The sequence below is a fragment of the Pteronotus mesoamericanus genome, unplaced genomic scaffold (genome assembly GCF_021234165.1).
Source record: "Pteronotus mesoamericanus isolate MK-2021 breed Mesoamerican mustached bat unplaced genomic scaffold, CSHL_Meso_final scaffold_85, whole genome shotgun sequence".
Classification (NCBI taxonomy): Eukaryota; Metazoa; Chordata; class Mammalia; order Chiroptera; family Mormoopidae; genus Pteronotus; species Pteronotus mesoamericanus.
Window position 1 is genome coordinate 1,935,115 of NW_026555329.1, and position 13,396 is coordinate 1,948,510.

At 41.7% G+C, this 13,396-nt stretch overlaps 1 protein-coding gene across 1 annotated transcript in view; it reads left to right on the forward strand.

Moving 5' to 3' along the window:
* Positions 1–3,231: 3,231 nt before the first annotated feature.
* Positions 3,232–13,396, forward strand: part of HIBADH (3-hydroxyisobutyrate dehydrogenase) — a 93,857-nt gene continuing 83,692 nt past the window's right edge. The window contains exons 1-2 of the mRNA XM_054563918.1: positions 3,232–3,434; positions 8,766–8,926. Coding sequence (XP_054419893.1) covers positions 3,344–3,434; positions 8,766–8,926 — 252 coding nt within the window. The 5' untranslated portion in view covers positions 3,232–3,343. The remainder of the gene's footprint in view (positions 3,435–8,765; positions 8,927–13,396) is intronic.

Here is a 13,396-nt window from a genome sequence, read left to right on the forward strand (position 1 = left end):
CTATTCAAAAATGGGCGTTTTGGGTATTAGGACACTCTGGATCTTCTCCAAACCATTTATTTTAGCTGGGTTTTCCTGACACTGCACGGGAAGGGAGGGACTGGGCGGAGCACCATCTTTGCTAATGCCACGGAAGGGTGGAAGTCTAGGTTGCCTCTTCTGCCTCTCTTGACACTGATGGGTGGAGGTAGGGCTCCTCATGACTGGTGGGCTGTGGTGGGAGCTTCAGTTCCCCACCAGACCTTCACCAATACCTCCCTCGCTGGCAGCGGTTGGAGCGCCTCATTACTGCCCCCGTGTGGCATCCACCGGCACCATGGTGGGCAGGGGTGGAAGTCCTGATTCTCCACTCAGCCCTTCCTCTGATTTCACCCACGCAGGGACAGAGAGGGGTGTCTCATTACTGCCAGGTAGGGGCTCCCACGTGTCTCCAATGACACTATGAGGATGGGCGAGGGGCACGTGCGGAGGGGTTCTTTTACCAGCCAGCGGTGGGAATGTAAGCCCTGTCTCTCCTTGGCCTTCTCTGACGCCACGTCAGCGGAGTTGAAGAGTAGGCGATAAGGGTGTTAGGATGTTGGGGCGCCTCATTATAGCCTGGATATTGTTCAAATGTAGGCCCCTCACTCATCCTTTGCTGGCATGGTGGGGATGAGGCCATAGGTTATTATTGTGTGCTATTTGTCTACAGCAGATTGGTTATTTTCTAAAAGTTATCTGTCTTGGTAGGCTGCATCTTTTTCATGCTTTGGCTAGAGAGAGTAGCCTTTTACTGAGACATTTTTGTCTGTGCCTGCTGGCAATTTCAAGTTGCTGGTTTTCAGCTTCTCTAGTACCCAGTATGGGAACAGAAAGCTAAATGAAAACCCATGAACTTAACACTGCTCCTCTTTGGGTCCTGAGCTGTCTAGTTGGTATGCCTTCTTTTCCCCATCTGCTCTATAGATAATGTCCAGAGGTTTTAGTTGTATTTATTGGGAGGGATGGAAAAGTGATACCTATTCCATCTTCCCAGATGCAGAGGTAAAGAGCCTATAATGACAATTTTAAACAAAACTAGTGTCACAGACTTAAGGAGAGGTTGCAGTGCCTTTCAAACAAACATATCAGGAAGGCGATCATATAAAGAAAGCCAGCCACAGGTAGTAACTGCCTTTGCAAATACAATAATGTCTGCAAGCACCTTCTAACAGCAATAGTTAAAAATCATAATGCTTATGATAAAGTTCTATGAAAATCTCAGAGCCTTATTATAAACCAGTATAGGGCTTCTGAGAGGAGGTATTAAACTACATGCTGTAGGGATATGGAAAAATTGTGATTTATGCCCTGGTCCTGGTTGAACAAAAAGAATTAGACTTTCAGTGCCACTAACTCCCTTTTCAAAGCCATTACATCAGTTAAAAAAAAGAAAAAGAAATTAAAAAGATCACAGGCTCAGCTTCAGTTCTGCCTGCTCTTCTTTCTGAGCTCTGCTTGGAGTCTGAAGAGAACACTGTTCATCGAAGGCAATCTTTTGTAAAGTAATACTAATTTTCAAGAAAAGAACCCTATAAACAACCTAGAGAAACAAAAACAGTAGCTCACAATAAAAATGACAAAAACAATCTGATCGAATGTAAAATCTCAGGAGGACTGGGATATAAACTTTAAGAGCTGGAAGATCAATTGATATGTTGTCCTGTGTTGTAAATAGCTCTGCTATGTAGGTTGACATAGTTGAAAGGCAGGCACATTTCAGCAGTTAATTATAGAAACCTTCCCCAGAGCTACATTTATTGGTTGCAGGAGGACTATTCCAGCTAAGATCTAAATAAACCAGGAAGAGAGGGTCAGGTAGAAAATGTTCCAATGGCAGAAATGATTTTTTTTAGAAATGATTTTTTCTTTAGAAGTGATTTTTTTTCTTCCCTTTCCTCCTCTCTTCCTTCTTTTTGGTTGGCGTGGAATAGAGCGTTGGGGTGGAGGGACAGCCAAAGAAGGAAACCTTTTCATACCAGTAACAAATGGGAATCTTGCACTGTGTATCAGTCCCTGGAAACATTGCTAGCATGCCCAGAATCAGGAGAGAGCCTGCTTGGAAATTATCCAAATTCTTTGCTTTTTCTTTAGGCACTTCCAACTGCCCAAGTGACTGGGCAAAAGGTCAAAGTCAAATCTGCTGATTCTGCTATTTAGATTAAAAGGATGGGTGAGCACAACCTGGGCAAGTGAGTAAATAAAATGAATTTGGGGGGAGGATAGTAGGAACCCAAGGAGGAGGTCCCATTCGTCCTAGCCACTCCTCGCTCTTTCCTCCTGTACTACCTCTCTGAAAAGGCTGCAAGTCTTGCTTTGGTGTGTCCATGGCTCCCAACCCTTTGATGGAGGTCAGTGGGAATGTCAGGCCCTGCAATTATCGCCAAAGAGCTGAGATTCAATTTCGTACATCAAGCACAGACAGAAGAATGGATAAATCTCTCTGGCACACATACATGCATATACACTACTTTTTGGACTTTCGTGTACCTCTAATTTTTGCTAACAAAATGGATGCAGAATGTTCAAACATTAGAGAAATATGTAATGGAATAAAGAGTGTAACTTCCTAGTACTTCCACCCTTGAAAGAGAACAATGTTGTCAACTTGTTTTCCTACTATTTTTTCAAATTTATGAAAGAAACTGTTGGGTAACTAAAATCAAATAAATTTAAAACACTTATTGCATTCATGGTAGATTTCTGTGATTGTTTCCCAATGAAGAGACAGACTCTACAAATACAAGATACCCACGTATTACTGCAGTTAAAAATAAGTCCCATACTTAGAAAACAGTAATTTCTTCTCTTGCCTAAAAATTGCAGCAGCAGCAACTGCGAGTCGAAGTTTAGTACTTGCATTTAGAAAGGCAACAGGTGCAGTTACAACCCTCTGAGTGGGTGGATCTGGAGAGTCAGGTGCTGGGAGGAGGCGATAGTGACAGCCAACGCCCCCCATACACCCTCCGCGTTTTGGTAAACAGGGAGACTCGCCAGAAGTTTGTAACTGAGGGAGAAGCTCGGGGGCGGGGCCAGAGCTCAGACGTAAGCATTAGAGAAACCTTCTATTGGTGGTTCTCGAAGTGCGAAGGATTTGAGAATCTTGATTGGTTCGCACTCTGGATTGACGGCACTTGTCCTGATGGGCGGTGCTTCTCTGTGCTGCGCTCCGCCCCTCGAGGGTGGGTGCCCGCCCCCGCGACAGAGCGCTTGCGCGCGCGGCCCGAAGCCGGTGCTGTGCCTGCCTGTCTGGCAGCGCATACTCGCAGACACTGCGGGAGCCGCAGCGGCGGAGGTCACCGCGGGGAGGCGGGGCGGGGGCAGCATGGCAGCCTCCTTATGGCTCCGTGGAGCCGCCTCCGGCCTCCAGTACTGGAGCCGCCGGCAGTGGCCGGCAGCGGCCAACCTTGCAGCGGGTAAGGACTTCGTGTCTTCTTCCCACGTCCCTCCTCTGGCCGCCCAATTCTCGCGCCCTGACGGCCGAAGAGGTCTTTTCAAGGGGGGCGCTGAGGTCGGATCGGGGCGAAAAACTCAGTATTTTGGCTAGTCCCAAGGCGTGGCGTTTTTTTGCGGCTGCCGCTCGCGCCGTTTGTGCTTCCCCCCAAATCCAGATGAATGGCGTTCAGTGAGCGCCCGTTTCGGGACTTCGATAGGGGTGGGAAAACCTTGGGGTAAAGGGAAGAATATTTGGGTGTGGGGCGACCTCCTTTGGAGTTAGGGCTCAGAGGACAAGTGAAGGGCCCAGCCTTAAGGGCGACCCTGCATCCACGTCTGTGACCCCTGGCCTTGCAGCGCCGGCTGGCCTCCCCCCCACCCCCCGCCCCGCCACCCCGCCACCCCGCCCCGCCACCCCGCCACCCCGCCCCGCACTCTGTGTGGGCCCCTACTTGGGCAGCGGGGCCTGATTTTTGTTTAACCATCTTAATCGTACAAGAGTGGTGTCAATGCAAACCAGGTGGCAAGTCATTCCAGCAAAGTTTTAACTCATCCTTGACCCGCACGGCAGGCTTCCCATCGCCCCTTTATTGGAACTGTGCTACCTGAAGATGGCAGTTCTGTCAAAGTATTAACCAAAACACTTATTAACCAAAATTGTGGCCTGAACCTATCCTCTTCATCTCCGCATATTATAAGTTATGGAAGCTAACCATTGACTTATGAAGAGACAGTTTTTAGACCCACAGAGGTAGGTGGTTAGGTAGGTTGGTAGATAGATAGATATTTTATTTTTCAGGTGAAGAATCTGAGGCCTCTTGGGCAAGTGAATTAGGGTATCTATCCAGCAGGATCTAGAATGTTAGTCCCTGATTCATCCTCATTCCTGCATTTTGTATGACACCAGGATTCCTCTTTAATTGAAAAGTTGGTTGATTTGTGTGGACACTGCCATTATTTTCCCCTAAAAGTGAGAGAGTTGTAGCAGTTTGGCAAGAGCATACTCAAGGTTTTTAAAAACCCTTGGTATTAGTTTTTTTAAAAAAATTATTATTACTATATTTGATTAAAAAAAACCCAGCATGCTCAGAATTGAGTTCTTAATAGCTCCCCTTCCTCTCTCAGTATAAGCTAAGCAGAAGGGCGAATTTCCTCCCTGACTTGAGTAGGGCAGGCTCCTTGTGATGCAAGAGAACAGATGTCTGATACAGAATCACAGTAACAAAATGCAAATTCACAGAATCTGCCAAACTTGAGTGTAACCGCTATTTGAGCTACTGTACTGAGCTGCAAAAAAAAATGCCTCCCACTTTAGAGATACTAAAAAAAAAAATCGTTTAGTTCTCTTTTTCCACAGTAGTAAATGTTGCACCAGTTTTCACATGAATGTGCAGTTCTTTCAGTTTTGATTAGCCAAGGAATACGTGCTGTTATAGTGGTTTTACAATGTGTTCAGGTGACATTGTAATGAACTCGTGCTACATGTTTTGGAGTTATGAAAGTTGTAATTCATGATAGCAGAGCCAGAGGCCCAAGACTAAAATAATTGTCTCCGGAAGCTGGAATGCTGTTCACAATACTGGTTAGACTACTTCGGTATGTGATCTTGTTCCTTAGGTTCTTTGACCCAAAGACGTTCTATGTATATAGATTTATGATAAATTACAAATAGTTCTTTTTGTGTTGTTTGTTTAAAAACACTTTAGCAATTGTTTTTACTCTGAAATTGTTTCAAATGTTTCTGGTAATATTAGTTTACTACAAAAATGTTAACTTTTTTGACATTGAAATCTTAAAAACATCTACATGTAAGTTTGGAGTCTAGGGACATTAAGAAAAAGAACCATATTCAAATGGTAACGCTATTTACTGTTTTGAGTTCTGTGTGTTTTTTGTCACAATAGTATGTTTTAGGATGTTTATATCATATGGATAGTAACAGTATAAAGATCCATACAGTTATTTACTGTTTAAGAAAAATGAGGCCTGAAACTTGCCAGTTAATGGCACATCTTAATTTTAAAATATTTACAGTATAAAAAAGGAAGTGGAAAAATTAGCAATATTAAACTATATATGTATATTACTATTTGATCACAGTTTAGTGAAAGTAAGTTTTGCATTTTATCTTAGAAGATAATTAAATTTAGTTTTACACTTTATACAGATTTTAGAAAATCTATACACATAGATCCTCTGCAGTCATTGTGACTCATCAGCATGTACACAGAAAAATAATGTATCAGATCATCTTAAAGTGACCATCTGACCAGAGGTAGAATGGAAAAATTAACCAGCATTAGTTACAGAAATGGGCATACATTTTTTTTATTATTGGCCCTTTTTGTGGGTAAGGCATATACTTTCAAAACAACACATAGCACAAATAAAATATATAATGGCATTTTTTCCCCTTTACATTAACATCTAGGGATCCACATAGAGCTCTGAGAAGCAGCTCATGGCTCTGGGACCAAAAGTAGGCCTTAAACTTGTGAAATTACCTAGAATATTTGTTTCTGCAATAACTTGATTCAAACAATGAACACCTTTATAGAGTAAGTCACTAGCCTTAGCCTAGTAACTCTTAAGCAAATGGAATGCTTAAAACAATATTATGTGATAAAGTGGGACACAAAGTGTATATACACCATAAGCTCATGATATAATGAAAACACACATTCAAAAGTCAGTGATTATTTTTGTGTGTAGCTTAACTTTTTCCCTTATGACTTTATATTTTTGTATTTTCCCATCATCTATTGATACAATGAAATGCATTACTTTGATTAGGGGGGGGGAAATCTTTGGAAATGGAAAATAATTAACCTATTACAATATTTGTGTTTAGAAACTTAGAAAAGACTCATTTTTTGGTAGCATTTAATCCAAGTTATCCAGATAACTTTGCCCACATCCCATTGGAGAAATAGGACATAATCTGAAAATGTATAAATTTAGAAACTCCCAAATTTTCCAACTAGTTTCTTTGTATTGCATTGACTGCTTTTCTGCCACCTTGATTTTAGTTACGGTCTAACTGTTCTATTTCCAAATCTTAATATGTGTGTGTAACTTAGAGGAAGATGTATTATTTAAGTTTGAAAGTTGTTAGGATAATGATTTTGTTATATGTGAGTTTCTCCTCCTTTAGGAGCATATTTTTCTGTATCGCCCAAGCACGCCTTCTGATATATCACCTTAAGTAGAAACTGTATTTCCTTAGACACAGAGCATTCTTCTAAAGTAATCCCCATCCCTTCCTCTAACACTCTGGCTCTTCTAACCTGCAAGGCATGAAAGGCCTTGTATCTTTTGGCATAGGACTTGTACCGTCGTGTTATTTCTTGACCACCGAGAATAAAAGTAGCAGATATTTATTGACTGTCACGTACCAGGTACTGTTTAATACTTTACATGTATTATCTCAAGTATTTACAACAACCTGCTGAACTAGTTACTCTTGTTGATAAAAATGTCTAGAGAAGTGAAGTAACTCACTAGTTCAAGGGCATGCATATAAGAATGAACCTTGCGTGGATAGGAATCTAGGTCTTCTAAACTGAGAGGAGTTCTTAAATATCACCATCAGTAAATAACCTCTTCTCTTTTCACATCCAGTCACCTAAGTATGCTACCATATCACAAGTATGAAGAGAACTGAGCCTGTCCTGAAAAACTTGCTCTTCATTGATTTTCATATTGGCCCATCCAGCATCTGGGCCTCATTATTTTTGATCTCAACTTCAACAACTCACTTCAGCTCTTCCAAGATCCAAGCACTAGGAATTGCTATACTCTCAATATTTCAAAAGTTGAACTGGCCTGCTGGTTGATAAAACCCCCCTCTGATTGTTGTTCTCCTGACAAATGTACTCTTTATTATCCTCACTGAATCCCTTGTGGCCAGAAATTCAGACGCAGGATTCCTGTTATACCCAGTGTGTGAAACTGAGGCCTGGTAAAGGGATGTTCCACAGAAATGACACCCGTATTTAACGGAAATGTTAGAAATGATGATCAGGTTAAAAGGAATTAAAGGTGCTTTTAACCTAAAAGGACCTCTAATTCCTAAGTATTAGGATTTCAAAGAACTTGCTTTTAAGAAAACTCATTGCATGTATATTCAAGGAAAAGTAGAGATTCGTAAGTTGAGAGGACTTGAAACTTAAAAGGGTGACTATAGTTAGTTGGTGCACTACAGTTTTAAAAAAGTTCCTTCTCAAAAAAAAAAAAAATAATAATAAGGTGGGAAATGATAGAGGCAGAGACAAGTGGAGTCGTTTCTCTTCCCTTTCTCACTGGGCTGCATTTTTTGAGGGCAAGGCTGTAACTTGCTTGTGTCTGTCTTTGAGCTCTGTCATAGAACTTGCGCAGTGAATATTTGTAGAGTGGAGTCTAAATCTAGAAAGAGAAATAACATCGAATGTTATTTTCATGATAATGCAAAGCCTCTCAGCTCTGTCTTGCCACACTGTGATTTCAAAAAGCCTTTTGTGAAAAAGAAAAAAATCAAACAAAACCAGCACACAGGTTTTTTTAAGAATGATTTTATATTCTATAAATGGAGTGCCTCTTCTCTGAAAGTGCACGGAGTTGTTAGCTCAAGGTCCTGAGACTGTTCCTCCTGCCCTGTAAAGCCCTTGGAAGTGTTCCTCTCCTAGAACTGTATTTATAAACTGGTAATTTTTGGTTGAAATACACTCTCCTGTGTTAACATTGTTTTCAGATTGTTTTTTTATTCCATTGGAAGGGATGGTTTCTAAAAATGGTCGGCGGGGGGGAAGGTGAAAAGTTTTATGTTCTTAGACCTTGTCTAAGCTGTAAGTTTTATTGAATACTTTACATTTTTATACGATTATTAAAGGAGATAATATAGTTATGAGGAATCTAGAATCCTTCACATAATAGGTAAAGTATGTAATATGTATTTTATAAATGATAACATTTTATTGTTAATAATGGTAAAGGGATGGTCTAGGGGTAGAAAACAGAAGAGAGATCGCTTAACAATTTATTGTTTCCTGGAGGACTAAATAATTAGATGTTAGCCTGTATGCACATTGTCAGTATCTTTAAATGTGATCAGATCATTAGTTTAAAACTAGCTTTTAAAAAACTTTTAATAGAAAACACCTAAATAACAGTTGACTAAATTGACCTGTCGTTACAGAGAACAAGATGATGGTTGCCAAAGGGGAGGGGGCTGGAGAGATGGGTGAAAAAAAATAAGTCGACTTACTAATGTTGAATGATGTTTACAATAAAAAAAATCTTATCTGCTCCTGTTGAAAGTAATGCATTGACATTAGTGTGTTCTAGGTCGATGGCCTCTAAGACTCCAGTTGGATTCATTGGACTGGGCAACATGGGGAATCCAATGGCAAAAAATCTCATGAAACATGGCTACCCTCTGGTTATTTATGATGTGTTCCCCGATGCTTGCAAAGAGTTTCAAGATGCAGGTGAACAGGTAAGATCTTTCCGTAAGAGTTTGATGTTTAAAAATGAATATACATTCAAATATGTGACAGCTTTTTAGTATATGCAATGGAGTTGTAAGCCTGATTGCCCGTTTTCTTTCTTTCTGTCTATAATACGTATAAACTGGAGAACACGTATTAATTGCTGAATTTAGAGTTTTGTTTTTCGAAATAGGAAGGAAATTCTATTTGTACAAGTTGTAGATTAGTAACTATTCATACAAGTTGTAGAGGGATTAATGTAATCCCAGAACTGGGAGACTACTAAAAAGTTTCTGAGAAATATAGAAAAGGTGAGAGAAAAAATAAATAGTCAGCTTCTGGGAAAGAGACTTGAAATAAATGCTGAGAATGCAATGCCTACCTAAAGAGCAGGTTTAGGCTGCAGAGAGAGAGAGAGGCCACCTGCAGAACTGGAGCCCCCAGCTCCCACCCCCCGTGGCTGGGTTGCCCTACCGGGAACCAGCAGTGCTGTGTGAGAGTCACCTGGGAACTCCTCAGGGTAGGCTCGTGGCTGCTTCTGCCCATACAGTCTCTGAATACTGACACTAGCACCCGCTCAGCAAAGTTTACAAACTGTGATCAGTCAGAAGATAAGAGTTTCCCTAGTTATTAGCGAAATGTGTGTTACATTGGGTAAGAGGGCAGTTAGGGACGTTTTCTCTGAATGTTACCGAACAAAAGGATCGTGGCGGGGCGTACCCCGATGCTATTACCGAAACGGCACCCTCCTTCCCCGGGACCCCTCGGTTGTGGGTCCTTTTCCCGCCGCCCTTGGAATTATGGCTCTGAATGGCAGAGTTTGGTGAAAAGGAAAGGAACTATTTATTCAAAAGTTTTATACAGGTTTGATTAATGGCTGAGTGTCACCCTTAAACCTCAAAATCCCTTCAAAACAATCACCAGCACACACACCGTCCTGCCTTCCCCCCTTTGCCCAGTTAGGCCAGTCAGGCCTGTCAGGGGTACCGTCCTTCAGAAGAAAAAGAACAGAAGTCCGGGGCTCGGCTAGGCAGGCCTCTCGCGGGTCTCAGCACCATCCGCTGCGTCGTTGCGATCTCTATCTCTTAATTCATAACCATGTGGCACCTTGACCCTCTAGCGAGAGTCCTTTCTCCCCTTTCCTGCCCGTGTGGTCTTCACACCGTTCCCCAGAGTCTGTGTCCCTCTGTCTCTCTTGCAGGCCCCCTCTCTTTTTTTTTTCTCTCAGCTACATTCTGTATTAAGTCTTTTAAACCTTCCTGATTAGCTTTGGTGATATGCAAAATAATCCTCTTTGCAAATGAGGAATGAAGCTCTCCTGTTATTGACATGCAAAATGACTTCTCAATGGCCCTGGCTGGGCCCCCTGACAGGAAGACGAAACAGTTAGCCAGATAGCAGAGCAAGTAGGGTTTATCTGGGTGAAGAATAGAGTAAAAGAACAATTTTATTTAAAAGTTGAAGCCTCAGCCCCCAGATTCCTAGAGATTTCTGCTTTAGGTTACCAGACAGAGGTTGAGTGCCTACCATGTGTCTAGCAGCCCGCCCAGTCCTGTGGAGGATGAACTAGGTTGAGTTGGATGAGGCAGGGTATTGGGTGTGTCTCAGGTCACCAGACTAAATCACATTATAGGGAAGTGCCTCCTAAAATTGTATTTTGACTACAATAAAGTGCCAAAACATTTTTTAAGGAGGAAGAAGTAACCGTTAAGAGTCATTTCATTTCTGGTAGAAAAGTGTTCTGATACCATGTGTAACCTTGGACCGCCTCCAACAGAAGTGAGGTAGTCGGAAAGGAAAGTCACGGAGGCAAGCGCTCTCAGGTTCCTGAAAATAAATTAGAAGATTTTAATTTATTATTGTCTGGGACACAGGTTTGGTTATTAGATTTTCCTTTTTTTTTTTGGCCTTCCTTGGGATATGTAAGTGGGTGTGGGGAAGGAGAGAAGATGGGACCTGGGTAGCTGCCCCTCCCAGAATAGTGGAGAGCGAAGACTTTTTTTAGCTTCTGGTCTGCAGTTCCCACCCCTGCCCCCACACACGGTGGGAAAAATTCTGTGTGTGTGTGGTTCACACTGAAGCAGCAGGCCTGGAAGAGGACAGAGTCCTCTTTCCCACATCCCGTCTCCTTCACATCTCTGGTTCCCCGAAGAGTCTTGACTCCAAGAGGTCCTCTGAGTATTGATTGTAATAACAGCAGTGGAGGGTAGGGGAATGTGAAACGTAGATGAATGAAGGGAGAGAGAGAAAGGGTAAAAAAAACTTTGGGCCTGAGGAGAAGTATTGTGTCATAATAAAATGAAAACATCTGTTGATCACGGATTTATGCTGGCAGCTTAAAAAGCGTTCTGAACAGTGACAATGTCATTTGAACAAGTGCGATTTCCTAAGGGTGCTACTTTAAAAGGTAACACTATCCCTGTCCAGTGTGGCTCAGTTGGGTGTCGTCCCACAAAGGGAAAGGTCGCACTGGATTGATGTTTCTCTCCCCTTCTTTTTCCCTCCCTTCCCTTCTCTCTGAAAATAAATAAGATCTTAAAAAGCATAAATAAAAAGTAACATTAATGTAGAGGAATAAGTTCTGATATATTAAAATGTCAGTATTATTTCGTGGTTATGTTAAGTTCTAAAGTTTTTTGGATAGAAGAAAAAATGAGTTTTATTCTACTATAACACAACGAGAAGACTAGGTGGAGATGGGACAGAAAAATGTAGATGAAAATCTTGAAACTTTTTGCCATTGTGCACAATAGTGCAATGAAGGGATTAAAAATTTAAAAATCCAGAATATATTTGACTTGATTCTTACATTTTAAGCACAGGCATTCCTTTTTTCCTGCAATATTGTTATGCCAAATGAAGCTGATGAAATGGCAGCCTAAGAAAACGGGGTTTCCCCCGCCCCAGAGATTACAGATTGGTCCTTGAAGGAGGTTAGTGTAGTTTACACTTAATTGGCTGCCATCTTGGATCGCCAACAAAGATTGCAGGATTGCTGGCTCATTGACTTCTAATGTCTACTGTATTTTTAGTGAGAAATTTGCCGGGGGAAAAAGTAATAAAGTAGTATCTGGGTCAAAAGCAGTCAACGGGTTTTAAAGATCTTTGAACATCTTGAAGAAGTGCTTTTTCTTTTTCTTTTTTTTAAAGCAAAAACTGGGGAATTTATTGTCTCATGTAACTGAAGAGTTGGGGAGTGGTCTGACCCCAGGCTCAGCTGAGTTTTGGGCACCGATACAGTCAGGTTCTTTTCTACCCCCCTCCTGGCTCTGCTTTCTGCAGGCAGGACCCTCCCTCCCCTTAAGGGGCAAGGTGGGCATCTGCAGATCCAGGTGAGGGAGTGCTTCAGAGTGTTCCAACCCGGGAGATTTTTCTTCAAGCTCTACCTAGTAGTAAAAAATACTACATGGGTTCTGAAGGGAATAAAAACTTTGACACGATTTTTTTTTTTAAAGGTGTTACTTACTTTTAGAGAGACAGGAAGGGAGAGAGAAAGAGAGGGAGAGAAACATCGATGGGTGAGATACATCAACGGGTTGCTTCTCACACGCCCCGAGCTGGGGACCCAGCCTGCAACCCAGGCCTGTGCCCTGACCGGGAATTGAACTGGCACCCTTTCGGTTCGCAGGCTGGTGCTCAATCCACTGAACCACAACAGCCAGTGCTGACACGGTGAATGAGTTTTACATCACTATATTTAACCAGCTTATTTAGGCCTTTAAATGTCAACCTATTCTAATTGGGTATTTATAATTGGTTAAATATATTATTTGTGGTCCTTTCCTTAAAAATTTTGTACATTCTTCTTTCAGTATCCCTTTATTGTGTCTTTATTTCTGTTGGAAACTCAGGTTTAACCTACAATGCATCATTTCAACTTCTAGCATCTTTTCTGAGAATGCAACCCATAACTATTAGGCCTTTGTATATTAAAAATCATGAATCGATGAGTTGTGAATGTAGTAGTTTAAAAACATAAGCCCTAGAACCAGATTGCCTGAGCTCAAATCTCAGGTCTCCCATGTGCTTGCTGTGTGCCTTCAGATTATTTAGCCTCTCTCTACTTAAATTTTCTCGTCTTATAAAATGGGGAGAATAATAGTACCTTCTTCTTACTCCTAGAGAACCTGGCACATAGGAAGTGTGGGGTATTACTGCCGTTGTTGTATCTATACCACATTTCTCCCAGATCGTCACGCCCCGGCATCGTACAGAGAAATGCACCACTCACTTGGCTGAATCACTGAGTCCAGAGTGCTTTAGGAGAGAACTGTAAATGTATTTTTAAATGAAAGAGTAGTGATAAAAATTACAACCAAACTAGGAGGCAGTGATTTGACAGCATCCCTGCTTAGGAGTATATTCTGCACCATCCTTTCCGTCCCATGTTCATTTTGCAGAAGATTTCTCTTTGTAAGTGTTACCATCAGTGGCATGGGACTTGTGCTTCATATTTATTTTCCTTGTCTAGGAATTTC